General features: G+C 47.1%; 1 protein-coding gene across 1 annotated transcript in view; it reads left to right on the forward strand.

Moving 5' to 3' along the window:
* Positions 1–7,587: 7,587 nt before the first annotated feature.
* Positions 7,588–16,627, forward strand: part of VOPP1 (VOPP1 WW domain binding protein) — a gene marked incomplete at both ends in the record, with an annotated part of 87,379 nt that continues 78,339 nt past the window's right edge. Inside the window, one exon of the mRNA XM_082662124.1 lies at positions 7,588–7,641. Within this exon, the coding sequence (XP_082518250.1) occupies positions 7,588–7,641 (54 nt within the window). The remainder of the gene's footprint in view (positions 7,642–16,627) is intronic.

Below are 16,627 nucleotides of genomic sequence, written 5' to 3' on the forward strand. Positions count from 1 at the left end.
AGAATCCAACAGCACATTAAAAGGATCATACACCATGATCAAGTGGGGTTTATTCCAGGAATGCAAGGATTCTTCAGTATATGCAAATCTATCAATGTGATAAACCATATTAACAAATTGAAGGAGAAAAACCATATGATCATCTCAATAGATGCAGAGAAAGCTTTCAACAAAATTCAACACCCATTTATGACAAAAACCCTCCAGAAAGTAGGCAAAGAGGGAACTTACCTCAACATAATAAAGACCATATATGACAAACCCACAGCCAACATCGTTCTCAATGGTGAAAAACTGAAACCATTTCCTCTAAGATCAGGAACAAGACAGGGTTGTCCACTCTCCCCACTATTATTCAACATAGTTTTGTAAGTTTTAGCAACAGCAGAGAAGAAAAAGAAATAATAAAAGGCACCCAAATCAGAAAAGAAGAAGTAAAGCTGTCACTGTTTGCAGATGACATGATACTATACATAGAGAATCCTAAAGATGCTACCAGAAAACTACTAGAGCTAATCAATTAATTTGGTAAAGTATTAGGATACAAAATTAATGCACAGAAGTCTCTTGCCTTCCTATACACTAATGATGAAAAATCTGAAAGAGAAATTAAGGAAACACTCCCATTCACTATTGCAACAAAAAGAATAAATACCTAGGAATAAACCTACCTAAGGAAACAAAAGACCTGTATGCAGAAAACTATAAGACACTGATGAAAGAAATTAAAGATTACACAAACAGATGAAGAGATATACCATGTTCTTGGATTGGAAGAATCAACATTGTTAAAATGACTATACTACCCAAAGCAATCTACAGATTCAATGCAATCCCTATCAAACTACCAATGGCATTTTTCACAGAACTAGAACAAAAAATTTCACAATTTGTATGGAAACACAAAAGACCCCGAATAGCCAAAGCAATCTTTGAAAGGAAAACGGAGCTGGAGGAATTAGCCTTCTGGGATGCAGACTATACTACAAAGCTACAGTAATCAAGACAGTATGGGGCTTCCCTGCTGGCACAGTGGTTGGGAATCCACCTGCCAATGCAGGGGACACCGGTTCGAGCCCTGGTCTGGGAGGATCCCACATGCCGTGGAGCACCTGGGCCTGTGTGCCACAACTACTGAGCCTGCGCTCTAGAGCCAGCGAGCCACAACTACTGAGCCCATGAGCCACAACTACTGAGCCCGTGAGCCACAACTACTGAGCCTGCACGCCTGGAGCCCATGCTCCGCAACGAACAGTAGCCCCCTCTCGCCGCAACTAGAGAAAGCCTGTGCGCTGCAACGAAGACCCAAAGTAGCCAAAAATAAAATAAATAAATAAAATATCATTAAAAAAAAAGACAGTATGGTACTGGCACAAAAATAGAAATATAGATCAATGGAACAGGACAGAAAGCCCAGAGATAAACCCCACACATGTGGTCACCTTATTTTTGATATAGGAGGTAAGAATATACAATGGAGAAAAGACAGCCTCTTCAATAAGTGGTGCTGGGAAAACTGGAGAGCTACGTGTAAAAGAGTGAAATTAGAACACTTCCTAACACCATACACAAAAATCAACTCAAAATGGATTAAAGACCTAAATGTAAGGCCAGACACTATCAAACTCTTAGAGGAAAACATAGGCAGAACACTCTATGACATAAATCACAGCAAGATCCTTTTGACCACCTCCTAGAGAAATGGAAATAAAAACAAAAATAAACAAATGGGACCTAATGAAACTTAAAACTTTTGCACAGCAAAGGAAAACTTAAACAAGATGAAAAGACAACCCTCAGAATGGGAGAAAGTATTTTCAAATGAAGCAACTGACAAAGGATTAATCTCCAAAATTTACAAGGAGCTCATGAAGCTCAATATCAAAAAAAAGAAACAACCCAACCCAAAAAATGAGAAGACCTAAATAGACATTTCTCCAAAGAAGATATACAGATTGCCAACAAAGACATGAAAGAATGCTCAACATCATTAATCATTAGAGAAATGCAAATCAAAACTACATTGAGCTATCACCTCACACCAGTCAGAATGGCCATCATCAAAAAATCTATAAACAATAGATGCTGGACAGGGTGTGGAGAAAAGGGAACCCTCTTGCACTGTTGGTGGGAATGTAAATTGATACAGCCACTATGGAGAACAGTATGGAGGTTCCTTAAAAAACTAAAAATAGAACTACCATACGACCCAGCAATCTCACTACTGGGTATATACCCTGAGAAAACCATAAAAAAAAGAGTCATGTACCACAATATTCATTACAGCTCTATTTACAATAGCCAGGACATGGAAGCAACCTAAGTGTCCATCGAAAGATGAATGGATAAAGAAGATGTGGCACATGTATACAATGGAATATTTCTCAGCCATAAAAAGAAATGAAATTGAGTTATTTGTAGTGAGGTGAATGGACCTAGAGTCATACAGAGTGAAGTAAGTCAGAAAGAGAAAAACAAATACCGTATGCTTACACATATATATGGAATCTAAAAGTTAAAAAAAATGGTTCTGAAGAACCTAGAGGCAGGACAGGAATAAAGACACAGACTAGAGAATGGACTTGAGGACACGGGGAGGGGGAAGGGTAAGCTGGGACGAAGTGAGAGAGTGGCATGGACATATATACACTACCAAACGTAAAATAGGTAGCTAGTGGGAAGCAGCCGCATAGCACAGGGAGATCAGCTTGGTGCTTTGTGACCGCCTAGAGGCGTGGGATAGGGAGGGTAGGAGGGAGACGCAAGAGGGAGGGGATATGGGGATATATGTATATGTAGAGCTGATTCACTTTGTTATAAAGCAGAAACTAACACACCATTGTAAAGCAATTATACTCCAATAAAGATGTTTTTAAAAAAAGTTATTAAAATTCAGATTCTATGTTCCAATTGGCTTGAAACTGAATCTTAGTTATGCACACACTATTTGAAAAAAAAAAAAACGTGGCCTTTCTTCATGTGCATTTCTAACTAAATGGACTGATGGGACCAAAGGCAATTTAGAATATCAGTGGCCACTATGGGAAACTTTTGAAATCTCCAACCTTAATTTCCTTAAAACTAAACTGGACTACAATAGATCAGAGTTTCCCAGAACTGAGTGGAATGCTTATTTTGATTGGTATTTTGAGTCTTCCCAAGGTTATCAGTGGTCTCTCTTCAAAATAAGATTTTAAGATTAACTGGGGCAAACAAATGATTAAAGAAAGGTCAAAGGGCTCCTGAAGTTGCAGGCCTTTCTTCCTGGTCTCTTTTTCTCAGGTTTTGCGTCCTGGGCTGTCCTGTCTCTCTCAACCCCTGTGCTCAGACTCCACCTTCAGCACCACCTTCCTCCTTCTCTTCTATGCTGCCTATGCCTCCTCTATACCCTCAGCTACCTCACACTAATTCTCTCACCAAACTTTTACTTTTCTCTGAAACTCTCTTCTCCTCTGAAACTATCAGAATCTGTCCCTTTAATATTAAGCCTTCTGAGGACCCCAAGGCTAAACTCTTAATTTCTTACACTCCCTGGACTACAGCTGAACTGTGAGCCAGTCAAAAATTTCCCAGAGTAATGCAGATCCTCAGAAATTTACTGAGGAATTCAATATAGTCGTTCAAATGTATCAGCCTGGTTTCACTGACTTATTCTTGTTCATATGCTTGTCGGCGAAGGGCAGGCCCAGCACTGGATGAAAACCACTAACTGGGAAAATCCTGAAAGATCTCTAGAGTTACAGCTGGGAGGCCAACCCTCTTGGCTACAATAGGCTAATCTATTATACAATCAAGCTCAGGCAATCGCTAGATGACTTCACTGAGCAATGCCTAGGGCTTTTCCAAAGTCTGTTGGTTGGAACAAAATTCAGTCTTGTGCACAAAAGTCTGATGAACCTGTTCATGAATATTATAATTGAGTTCAGGTTGTTTTTAAAGAAATGTCTGTAGAGAACAAACTTATGGTTACCAGGGGGGAAAGGATGGGGGATAGATTGGGAGTTTGGGATTGACATGTACACACTGCTATATTTAAAATGGATAACCAACAAGGACCTACTGTATAGCACAGGGAACTCTGCTCAATATTGTATAACAACCTAAATGGGAAAAGAATTTGAAAAAGAATTAAAAAAGAAAGAAAGAAAGAAAAGTCTGGTCTTCCAGATGTTGACTCCACTGAGTAGCTTTTAACTCTATGCTTATTAATTGGCCAGACCAGGAGCTTTCTCTTCTAGTACAAAGGACCAGGATGGAAAGGGAAACTATGTCCACTCCAGGTTTGGTTAGACTGGCAAATCAGCCCTCTCACACTCCAGATGAGTCATCTCAAAGGAAGACTGCTAAAATTCATAATCTTCAACGCCAGCAAATGAAGGCCCCTAAACAAAACCAAAACCTTCCTATTTGTTGCTGCTGTTATTGCACAGAGCCAGGACATTGGAAAAGAAATTGTTACAGATTCAAACTCTTCAGGTACCTGCAGCCCTCTAACCAGCCTTTCTAATGTACTCCCAATTCTCAAAGATGGGGCTCCGTAGACGGGGCTCTTCCCAATTCTCCCTCTTAATTGGCTGGGAGAAACGTTTCTCCAGATGGGGGATGAATCTCTTCCAGTACGAATTGACCCCAGAGCCACACTCTCAGAGCTCAGCCCCACTACTATAAAGCAGCCCCTGTATCAGAGGACTACAACTGTTCAAACAGTAGGGATCTCTAATGAACCTCAAGAGGTTCCTGTCTCTGAACCTATTCCGCTTTATTTAGGCCCTTTGAGAGAGACACACCCTTTTCTCCTGGAATTTATCTCTCCCCAAAGGGGAAAATGATTCTAGAAATTGACAGTGGTCATCAAAGTAACACGCCACATGAATTAAATGACCCTTTGACATCTTTTATTTGTCCCATCTCTGTTGAGTCAGCTACCACCCTCCTTATGGGCAAAATCTCCAGCTGACCCCTCAAATCCTCTTAACGAATGTCCTACAAGTAAAGAAGCCCTTAAAGGTGTAAAGACCATAATAGAAGATTACAAGGCTCAAGACCTCATAGTCCCTTGCACTAATCCTTGTAACAGCCCCATTTTACTGGCAAGAAAATCTAAGGACCACGAGTGGAGGTCTGTCCAGGACCTCCAAGCAATAAACAACTTAAAAAAATTTATTTATATTTGGCTGTGTTGGGTCTTCGTTGCTGCGCGCGGGCTTTCTCTAGTTGCCGTGAGCAGGGGCTACTCTTCCTTGCGGTGCACAGGCTTCTCATTGCGGTGGCTTCTCTTATTGTGGAGCACGGGCTCTAGGCGTGGGGGCTTCAGTAGTTGTGGCACGTGGGCTCAGTAGTTGTGGCTCATGGGCTCTAGAGCGCAGGCTCAGTAGTTGTGGCGCACGGGCTTAGTTAGTCTGCGGCATGTGGGATCTTCCCCGACCAGGGCTCGGTCCCCTATCCCCTGCATCGGCAAGCGGATTCTTAACCACTGCGCCACCAGGGAAGCCCTAAACAACTTATTTTTTAACACCTTGTTGTTCCTAATCCTCAGGTGTCACTAACATCCATTCCCACCAGAAGCCAATTCTTTACTGTAATTGGTTTATGCCGTGCATTCTTTACAAGCTGATCATCTACCCTGCGACCCCACCCCCCACCCCCTCTTGGCCTTTAACAATGCTTTGCCGAAACCCTTCGGGGAGCTCAAGGCTTTTCAGGGAATGAGTCACCTCATCTCATTGCATGGCCTTGCAATAAACCTTTCTCTGTTCCAAACTCCGACGTTTTAGTTTGTCTGGCCTCACTGTGCTTTGGGCACACAAACTTGTGTTAAGGATCCCAAATAAACCCATCTTTGCCGTAGAAATAACTGGCAGTCTTATTTGTTTCAGGTCAACAACCCATTAATGAGGGAACCAGAGGATGACAAGGCTGCTTCAAAGGAGAATGCAGGCAACTGACTATGTGTACATAGCCAGCGAAAAAGAGCAGAAAAGGAAACTCTTGGGATGAGATCGATAAATTAAGCAGAAACCTGGTTAATGTTCTGAGCTGGCAGAGGTCATTTGCATTTTTACCAGATAAAATCATTTACATCACCACTGGAGGAAAAAATTTGCATCTCTATTACACAACAAAGCTTGTGTTTGGTTTTCTACAAGTTAACTTCTACCCTTAAAAGAGTAATAAGGGCTTCCCTGGTGGCGCAGTGGTCGGGAGTCCGCCTGTCAGTGCAGGGGACGCGGGTTCGGGCCCTGGTCCAGGGGGATCCCACATGCCGCAGAGCGGCTGGGCCCGTGCGCCATGGCCACTGAGCCTGCGTGTCCGGGGCCTGTGCTCCGAAATGGGAGAAGCCACAACAGTGAGGCCCGCGTACCGCAAAAAAAATATAAATAAATAAATAAAATAAAATAGTAAGTCAAAGTTACTAAAATCCCAGGCAGGACCCTTGGTGGTCTTGTCTGATACTGTATTACCATGACAATGAAGGCCACCAAGCCTCTTTTCTGCTTGACTTGCAAGTTCTGGTTCCAACAGGTGTGGTCTGGTGGTGCATGTTTTAGAGTCATCAGATGAGTAAATATGTTGACGTCTGGAAAGCTTTTGGGACATGCATTAGGTAACATCTATTTCCCTGACCCCTCCCTTCACCTCCAGTCACCGGTAGGTTCATGTCCTTTATTATCCTGTACCTCCTGGTGTGCGCACCCAGCACTTTGCATCCTATTCGTGTAAGTGACTATCTCTCCCTTTGGACACCAGGCAGAGTTTTCTTGCCCCCCTCTATGTACTGGCTCTCCAGCTCAGGGTCTGGTACAACTTACAAGTTCAGTAAATGCTTGTTGAATAACTGTATAAATGAGATGGAATCTGAGCCATGTTGTGAAAAAACCATGGTAGGTACGAGGTAGTGGGGGGAAGAAAGTCAGTTCAGCAGAGGCAAGGACATCGCAAACTTACTAGCGGGAGGGTGGGCTTCAATGTGGGCCAATTGTGCGGGGAGTACAGGCAGGGCCAGCACAGGAGGATGCGGGCATGAAAGCACCACATCTAAGCGAGAGGTGAAGCGCAGGGATTCTTCCATTCTCCGTCTGCCTCATCCTTTGGCCGTCCTTGCCGTCACACGTCGGGAGGGTGCACCGCCCCCACGGTGTGCAGGGATGGGAGGGACGGTGAAGAACCTGGAGGCACACAACGGGTTCATGTATCTCCCTCTGGAACGAGCCTCACTCCGCGGAGACTTTGCTTCTTTTAAAAACCTTACCAGGTCTATTCAGGGGTGACTGGGCGGTCTCCTAGGAGGGAGGAAACAGCTGGCCCCTCCCCTACCATTCGCCAGCCTCCGCGACTCATCTCCCAGCTCCTGGCGCGCGCACTCCGGCGGGGCTGACCCTGACACCCCGTAGCTGAGCCGGGGGCGCGCGAGCCGGGGGCGCGCGAGCCGAGGGCGCGCGCGGCGAGGGCTTAGCGGCTCAGCCTGGCTCCCCGCCCGCCAGCCCGAACCCCTGTGACTCCGGGCCGGGATCCCGCCCGCCAGCCGGCTGGCCCCCTCGTAGGGGACGTGCTGCTGGCCCGCGCCTGCGACCAGGAGGACGCGCAGCCATGGGCCGCCTGGCCGGGAGTGCGGCGGCGCTGCTGCTCGGGCTGCTCGTGGAGGTAGGGCCGGGCCGGGCGGGGCTGAGCGGTAACGGCACCGAGGCGCCCGGGAGACCGTGTGCGGGAGCCCTGAAGGCTGAGGGCCGAGAGCCGCGGCCTCACGGACCCGCACAAGCCCCCGTGCGGAAGGCGTCCGCGCCCTGGTGACGGGGTCGTCCCAGCGCTCCCCGCTCCTCCGACGGCCCTCAGTCCCCCCGCCCCGCGTTACCGATTCTCGCGCGTGGGGAGGACCCGGGAGAACCCTTTGCGCGCTGTGCGCCCGACCCCTCCCCTCGCCTCCCCCGGGGGCCCGGGTCTGGTGGGGCTGGCGGGCGGGTGGTCCCTGAAGCGGCGCAGGCGCAGAGTCAGGGCGACCAGCGGTTTGGGGCTGGGGAGGGGGCGCCGCCGGGTCGGGGCGCGACCGCGCGGAGACGTGGATGAGGGAGGTGTCACGGGTCCCCGAGTGAGATGGCGGGACTGAGCAGGAGTAAATGTCCCCGCCGGTGAGGATGAAGCGCAGTCTTCCGAAGCGAGAGAAAACCCCCGAAGAGCCGGGGTGGGTGTGGTCTTTTGGAGCCGAGACAGGGGACTTGTTGAAGCGACGGCGGAGGAATTGCTGGTGACCGCAATCTCGTGGGGACCTCGGCTGCCCCCGGCCGGAAAGTTGCGCCCTCGTATGGCGACCACCCCCTTCTTGCTAAAGCGGGTTCTTTAAAATGGGAGCTAGTGGGGCCCTAGGGTGCAGTCTGGATTAAGGTTTGTTCTATTCCCTGCTCACTTCCATTATTTTGAATGAAATTTTATTAAATTAATGAAGTCAAAGTAAATGAGTCACGGTGAGGTTCTTACGTTTTCTCTTTTAGGTAGTAAAACTCTGGAAACGACTCCTTGGTTTTCTTCATGTATAAGGAAATCAGTGTTACAAAATGGGAGGGAGAGTCTGAGCTCTCCTGAAAAGAAGGTTGATGGAAAAGTTTCTTGCCCCCGGCCCCGCCATAGCAAAGACTTACTCTTTTTGTTCTTCTGTCTCCCTGGCTGAGTGGTTCATGTTTTTGTGGAGTGCCCTCCACTTGCGTCCTTTTTGTTGATTCATAATTTTATGACCTTAGGTATCACGTCTCCTGGGTGATCACCAGACAGATAATGGAGACGTGAATCTGAGACCACTATTCACATAAAAACGCATGCATCTGTACCTACACATGCGATCCCCCCACTGTTAAATCAGCACTTGGTGAAATTACCTAGCATTTCGTTGGTTCTGCCTCCTGCACGTCTTTAGTGTGTGTGGTGCTGTGCCCTGTACGTAGCCTAGACTGCTTCAAGGACTCAGTTCTTTTCAAAATACTTAAGCCTGGGACACAGCCTCTCAGATCACTCGGAGGGACTGCTCTGAAGGGTTAAGGGAGGAGCCAGGATACAGAGGAGGTTTTTTTAATATAAAATTATTTATTTATTTTTGGCTGCGTTGGGTCTCCGTTGCTGCCCGTGGGGTTTCTCTAGTTGTGGTGAGTGGGGGCTGCTCTTCGTTGCAGTGCGCGGCTTCTCATTGCAGTGGTTTCTTTTGTTGCGGAGCATGGGTTCTAGGCACACGGGCTTCAGTAGTTATGGTGCGCGGGCTCAGTAGTTGTGGCTCGCGGGCTCTAGAGCTCAGGCTCAGTGGTTGTGGCGCACGGGCTTAGTAGTTCCGCAGCATGTGGAATCTTCCCGGACTAGGGCTCGAACTTGTGTTCCCTGCGTTGGCAGGGGAATTCTTAACCACTGTGCCACCAGGGAAGCCCCCTATAGAGGAATTTTTGCCAAACAAAAACAGAAACCAAACAAAAAACCCCCAGGTAGTTGGAACATCAAAAGATTACTATTAAAGAAAACCAGACATCTCAGGTTAATGAATTTAGCACTTTTCTATGTATGGGAAGTTGCAAGAGTTTGAGCATATTGAAATCATTCCTTTGATATGCACCTCAGCTATCTGGGGCCAGTATCCTGTTTTTCTCCATCCTGAATCCCCTCTGGGTGCACAGTCTGGGAGACGCGACGTTCTTCAGGAATTTATCATCTTAAGAGAGAGTTCAAATCAGGCCTGAAAGGTTCAAATGATATTAAGCAGAACTGTGACAAACACTAAAATTTTTTTTGCGGTACACGGGCCTGTCACTGTTGTGGCCTCTCCCGTTGCGGAGCACAGGCTCCGGACGTGCAGGCTCAGCGGCCATGGTTCACGGGCCCAGCCGCTCTGCGGCATGTGGGATCTTCCCGGACCGGGGCACGAACCCATGTCCCCTGCATCGGCAGGTGGACTCCCAACCACTGCGCTACGAGGGAAGCCCATACACTAAAATTTAAAGGAGTAAATTGATGCTTTCACAAAGTCAGATATCTAGATGATTGGTAATTTTTGTTTTCATGGGATGGTGTGGTGTAGCCCACTTTTGCACGACTGTCCCAAGCACCTGTTTTGTTTGTGGTAGAGGGGTGTCTCTTTGAGGAATTAAGGAGATTTCTTTCTAATGTATCACATGGAATCTTACACGTGAGTTATACATCTGAGATCTTTTCATCTTGAGTGGGTTGCTCTGAATTTCATCTAATATTGGTTGTTATCAGTACGCCTCTGATGCTTTTGAGGTCCTGAATCACATACATAAATGTGCTATTTCCATTGCCGAGTATGTGATGAGGCAAAGAGCTCTCTTCAATTTGAGGGCCTAAGACAACGGGGGGAGATGTTTGAAGGCTTCTGACAGCCAGCTGCAACCTGGAATACCTGTCTTTGTTCTGCTTGAGCTAGTTTCACTGTGGCTGTCGTGTAGTTGACCATAAACCACCTGGCAGCCTTTATGCTGCCCTGGCCCTCTGGCATCCTGTTCCTAGGCAGCACCGCGCAGGGTTGTGTGGGGCGGGCTTGGGGCGGGGGTGGTGTGCTCGGGAGAAGTCCTTGAGCATGGAGGGTGTCTAAAAGTTGTTTAAGAAGGGCTTTCCTCCCCTGCCTCACATCCTCCTATAGAAGTTCACTTACCTGTTAGACAGCTAGACTGCGTGTTGGTTTTTCACTTAGCAGAGTGCTTCCCCTGTGTTCTAAGCACATGACAAATATTAACTCGTTAATCTTCTTAGCAATTACTTTTAGTCCCATTTTTGTGTCAAATGGGGATGTTAAAGAGCTTGTCCACAGTCTCACTGCTGTGACGTGTGAGGGCCTGAGATGCTAACCCAGCCAGAGGGGCTCCGACTGCCGCATCCTGTGCCTCTCCCACTGCTGGACACAGAGACATGGAGAGAATCTGTACTCGGTCTGTCCCGAGGCCAGTGGTAGACTTGGATGGGTATGGCCCCACGAAAACCAGCAAAATTCCCTCTAGGAACTCAGCTCCATTTAGGGGACCATATAATTTAGCATGCAAACTATGACACTGGAGAGTGACGCTGGGGACTGTTAACAGTCGTGCCCGCACAGCAGGCATCAGTAGGACTGTCCTGGAAGCCCTGGCCTGTGCTCACCCCAAAGCCCAGGCAGAGCTGTTAGTAGGAGCCGGCTGGGGGGCAGCATTATCCCTTCCCTGGGGAGGCTTCTGGGACGCTCATCACTGAAGTGACCTTTCCTTTCTGTTAACCCGGACTTGCCTGTGAATCGCATGGGAAGCCGGCAGGGACCCTTATTTCATCTTCCCTCCTCCCCAGTTGCTCCGTGCCAGCTGGGTAGATATCCCTGGCACGTGGGCCATGGGGCGGCCACAGAATAGGGGAATCCCGCGGCTCTTCTTGGGTCATGAAATTCTAAAGTTGTGTGTTGTCCTCCTGTCCACTGGTCTGTGTGAGGCCCTGTGAACAGTGGCTGCAGGAACGGTGACGGTGCTGAGCCGTCTCCCAGTACCCCTGGTGAACTAGTCCGCTAGTGCGCTGGGTGGCAGCCGCAGCATAGAAACTGAAGAAGAAAAGCGGTTCCAAGCCTGAGTATGGCTTAGCAGAACCCGAGGAGTCATTAGGTGCTGAGCATATGCGCCCCCCGTGGGCTTTTGTCAGAATACGTGGCTTTCTGGATATTGTCACAGCAGTCTCTTTCTAGAGGTCAGGTTGTTGACACTTCTGTAATATACTGAGCAGTATTTGTTACGCGTTCTGTCCTTCCTGAAATGATCCCAGAAATGTGTAATGCACTATTTAGTATAAATCCCCCTGTGCCAGGGTTGGGGGCTCTGCTGCATCCATCCGTGGGGGAAAGAACTCTACTAGGTTATTTTATTCAAGAGACCGGCATCAGTATCTTTCTGTTCCTCCCCTGGAACCCAAAGCTGGAAACCTTGAAGTGAGGCCGCCATGTGGTTCAAACTTATTCCGGCCAAAGAACATCCCTTCTGGGGCTAGAAAAAGGAGTGGTGTTCTCTTCGAGAGAGAGGATTGGAAGGGGAACATCGTCTTTTGACACTAGGGAAGTTCACAGGATTACTGAGTATTTTTCTAAAGTCCTTTGTATTTTGATGCCCAGGAGTCTTGAAATTAGAACCAAGTCATGTTTAAGGGTGTTTTTTGTCTCATGCCAAATGTTTTTTGTACCCTGGAATTGCGATGAACGTGGCAGCCCTTGGACGCCAATTTTCTGAAATAAACTACTGCCACCTTCCCACTCTTTAGAGTTTTTAGAATCTGAGCAACATGCAGTTTGAGTGCAAGAGAAGACTGTGGGGGAGTTTGTTATCTATGGAAGCTCCACGGAGGCTGGGTGCTGAGGACGAGGGGTGGCAGTGATACGTGAGCCTGGTGGCGAGGGCTCCACTCTGAACTGGGGGAAACTGGCTCCGGGTGTGTGAGGAGGGCCTGGGGCTCTGGGCCCTGACTTGGGGCCCTCCCTGGCCCTTGCTTTCCTGTGGCTTGTGCAAACCTATTAATTAATTAATTTATTTTTGCTGTGTTGGGTCTTCGTTTCTGTGCAAGGGCTATCTCTAGTTGTGGCAAGTGGGGGCCACTCTTCATCGCGGTGCGCGGGCCTCTCACTATCGTGGCCTCTCTTGTTACGGAGCACAGGCTCCAGACGCACAGGCTCAGTAGTTGTGGCTCACGGGCCTAGTTGCTCCGCGGCATGTGGGATCCTCCCAGACCAGGGCTCGAACCCGTGTCCCCTGCATTAGCAGGCAGATTCTCAACCACTGCGCCACCAGGGAAGCCCACTTGTGCAAACCTATAAAGACCAACGAGGGGGCCGTGACTCTAGAAGCATGTGGATTAGGCTATTGGCCACTGGATTATCTAGCCATGGGATGGCAAGTCCTTTTCTTAGAACATACATTTATCCGCTCAGTGAGGCCTCAAATGTCACCCTCTTGATGAGGCCTACCTTGACCACCCTATATAAAATTCCAACCCAATTCTCCTCCCAGCACTCTGGCTCTGACCAATTCTCTCCTTTCTCTGTATCTCTTACCTTCAAAACATGATGGAATTTCCCTTCCACAATCTACACATTATAGGAGCAAAGGTTTTGATCCATTTTGTTAACTGAAATATCCCCAGCTCCTGGAACAGTGCCTGGCACACAGTAAGGACTCAGTAAATATTTGAATGAGTACAAAGAACGGTGGTAATGACCCTGCGGGAGGCAGCTGACTAGGTCTACAGGAGGAGAGGGGAAGGTAGCTGATCAGCTATGACTCTGAAGGGGGCCTTGTGTGTTAGGACTTAGAGCTAAATCATTATTTGAACACCTCTAGTGATGGAAACTCACTATCTCAAAGCAAGGCATCAACTTTTTGGACAATTTTAGTTGTTAAAGTTTTCTGTTATACTGAGTAGAAATGTCTGCATTGTTTCTACCTGGTTCTACTTTTGTACCCCTTGGGCTTTTCAGAATAAACATGATCACAATGACAGTCCCTCAGTTGAACACAGCTGTGCTGGTCTCCGCGCACCCCCTGTTCCCCGCCCCGTGTTCTTCTCCTGGCATCATTTCCTTCTGTTATTTCTCACAAGATGTGGTTTTGAATCATCTCACCGTCCTCACAGCTGCCCTCTGAAAACTGCCAAACTGGATGAACAGTGGTCAGGAAATCATCACTGTCTGAAAAAAATGGTCCTAGAAAAAGGCCACTCAAAGTGAATCCACTTAAAACAGGGATCAAAATTTCATAGTTAATAGTGAGGGAAAAGTTTCAGCTTAATTTGGAAAAACAAAGCCCAGATAATAAAACTAAGATAATTCCATCCCAAGTACCCATTTTTAGAATTGAATCAATTTGGGCGGGGGAGATTAATTTCTCTGATAAAAGTCTGTGATGCATAATAGCATAGTCTTCACTTGACCTTGAAAGTTAGTGGCATGATCATAGTAAGGGACTTTTCTTTTTTTCCCAGAATTATTTGCTCGAGTGATCAAACCCCGCCGTACGTCCACCTCTAGCTTCTCTTGGTCTTTTTTATTCATATCATTCTGTTTGGGGCATCTGTTGGGTCATTATTAACGGGTACCTGCCAGAGCCTTTTGTCTCTTCCATAGACTTCATGTATCTTTGCAAGATCTGCAGGGTCGCTTTGCCGTCCATCTGTGTGGTATTTGTGTCGTACTTGCCTGTGATCCTGACACCGGAGGCTGATTATGGAGCTGCTGTGTTAAGTGGGCTGCGGTGTTGGTACACTGTTTTAGAAGGAATGAGTTCAGTGTTGGGTGCATTTTGTCATGCAGCCTTTGGCTTGCCTCCCATCTCTTCCCCATTGGGACTTGTTTGAACAATAAGGACACTCTGTTCCGTAGATGTGGTCTCACTGGCACTGTCACAGCCCTTGTTTGGACCTTTGCATTATGCAGAGAAGCCAAGAGATTTACACTGAGTTTGCGGTGACACAGATGTTTTTAACATCTGTTGGTGGTAACCCACAAATCCTAACAGTTGTAGAGTATAATATATAAAACCTAAATTGAGGACTATATATTAATTCTATTTTACATTACTTCCTTCATCTCATCTTCTTAAGCCTGTCCACCTCTGTCTGAATGCTATATTTTAAAATCCAGTACCCTTTATGGTTTTGTGCCATATACAGATTTGATTATCGTACCGTGTCGGCTTTGCCCAATGGAGTAAAAAAAATGTTAAATCGAGCCAAGTCAAAGATGGAGACTTACATCTGGGTTGAAGTAGATGACTGAGATTTTTTTAAAGTTAATTAATTAATTTTTGGCTGTGTTCGGTCTTTGTTGCTGTGCACAGGCTTTCTCTAGTTGCGGCGAGCGGGGGCTACTCTTCATTGTGGTACGCGGGCTTCTCCTTGCGGTGGCTTCTCCTTGTTGTGGAGCATGGCCTCTAGGTGCACGGGCTCAGTAGTTGTGGCTTGCGGGCTCAGTAGTTGTGGCTCGCAGGTTCAGTAGTTGTGGCTCATGGGCTTAGTTGCTCCGTGGCGCGTGGGATCTTCCCGGACAAGGGCTCGACCCCGTGTCCGCTGCATTGGCAGATGGATTCTTAACCACCGTGCCACCAGGGAAGTCCCTGGTTGAGATTTTGACTTGGAGAATACTGATGTCCTTAATTTTAAAAAGTCAGAATTTAGATTTAAACGTGCAGTGTTTTGAAGTGTTTGATCATCTGCCCTCTGTGAGGAAAGATCCAAGAGTCTAGCCAGATATCTAAATTTGGGAGTTATCTGCGCTCATGCTGCAGAGCAGTTGAGAGCCTTATGCACGGCCGTTGTGTTCGGTGAGTAGGACACGGTGACCTTTGCTGGTTGGGGTAAGGAGTCAAGTGGTCAGCGGATACAGGGAGGCAATGAGTATGAATATATATATTTTCATGAAGTGTAGCTGCATACTTCGAAGCTCTTGATTAGAGCACAACATCCTCCGACCAGAACAAAGAAGTAGTATCTTATAAATCAGGTTTGAAATTGATCGATTGTGTACTTGAGGCACAGAAGACCCGTGATGGGAGTTAAGTTTCTTGTTTAGATAGTGTCTTAGTGCATTTGAGCTGTTATAACAAAATACAAAATACCACCTACCGGGTAGTTTATAAACAGCACAATTTCTGGAGGCTGGGAGGTCAGTCAAGGCACCAGCAAGGTCCAGTTCGGTGAGGGCCCTCTTCCTGGTTCAAAGCTGGCGCCTCTGGCTGTGTCTTCCCATGGTGGAAGGGTAAGCAGTCTCTGTGGGGCCTCTTTCATAAAAGCATCTATCCCACTCGCGAGGGCTCCACCCTTGCGATCTAATCACACCCTAAGTGCCCCTACTTCTTAATCCCACCGCATTGGCGTTAGCACTTCAGCGTGAATTTTGAGGGGACATGAACATTCAGACCATAGCAGATGGCAACATAGGGATGTTTTGTGGAATCTCAGCCCTTTGTGTATTGGCTGGGAGTCTTTTGGGTAAATTACTTAGGCTTTCATTGACTCCACTGAGTCACCTGTAAGAAGAGAAGTGCCCCAGGGTAGAGGGAAGCTTGGGGGAAAAGCCACCGCTTGGAATTTAGCTCTGCACAGTTTGGACCAACAGATTGTGAACATTGTCAGTTGTTTCTAAGCAAGGTGCCTTGCCCAGGTTCCCTGCCAAAATGGAGAGAGGGCTCCAAAAATACCTTTTTATTTAAAAATTGTGCTTTCTTCCCTTTTTAGTATATCTGTGACTAGATTGAAAAGAAACTTGGTCATTAGTGTCCAAAACAAGGGAAAGGAAGATTGTGATTACTACCATCTTTGGCTCTCAATTTTTGCTCTGGGTAAAGCAATAAAAGGGTTCAAACTAGAATGCTCTTCCCCTTTGATGCTTTTTGGATGGCGGAGCAGAAGGCAGCATCCACAAAGGTAACACCTTGACTTTTAACTAACTGGGAGTAAAGTTGGCTCTGTGGCTGGTCTCCGTCTCTTGGTATCTTGTGATTTATGCCTGTGTTGTCCAAAGAATCAAACTATGGCTTCCTGGAGAGAGTGGGGACAGATCTTAAACTCTTATGGGGGGGGGGCAGGGAGTGTGGGAGTTAGTTTGATTGTGAGAGTTTGTGAAAGTTCCTAGTTGTGGTACTTTGTT

The sequence above is a fragment of the Grampus griseus genome (assembly GCF_964374135.1).
Source record: "Grampus griseus genome assembly, chromosome: 9".
NCBI classification, from domain to species: domain Eukaryota; kingdom Metazoa; phylum Chordata; class Mammalia; order Artiodactyla; family Delphinidae; genus Grampus; species Grampus griseus.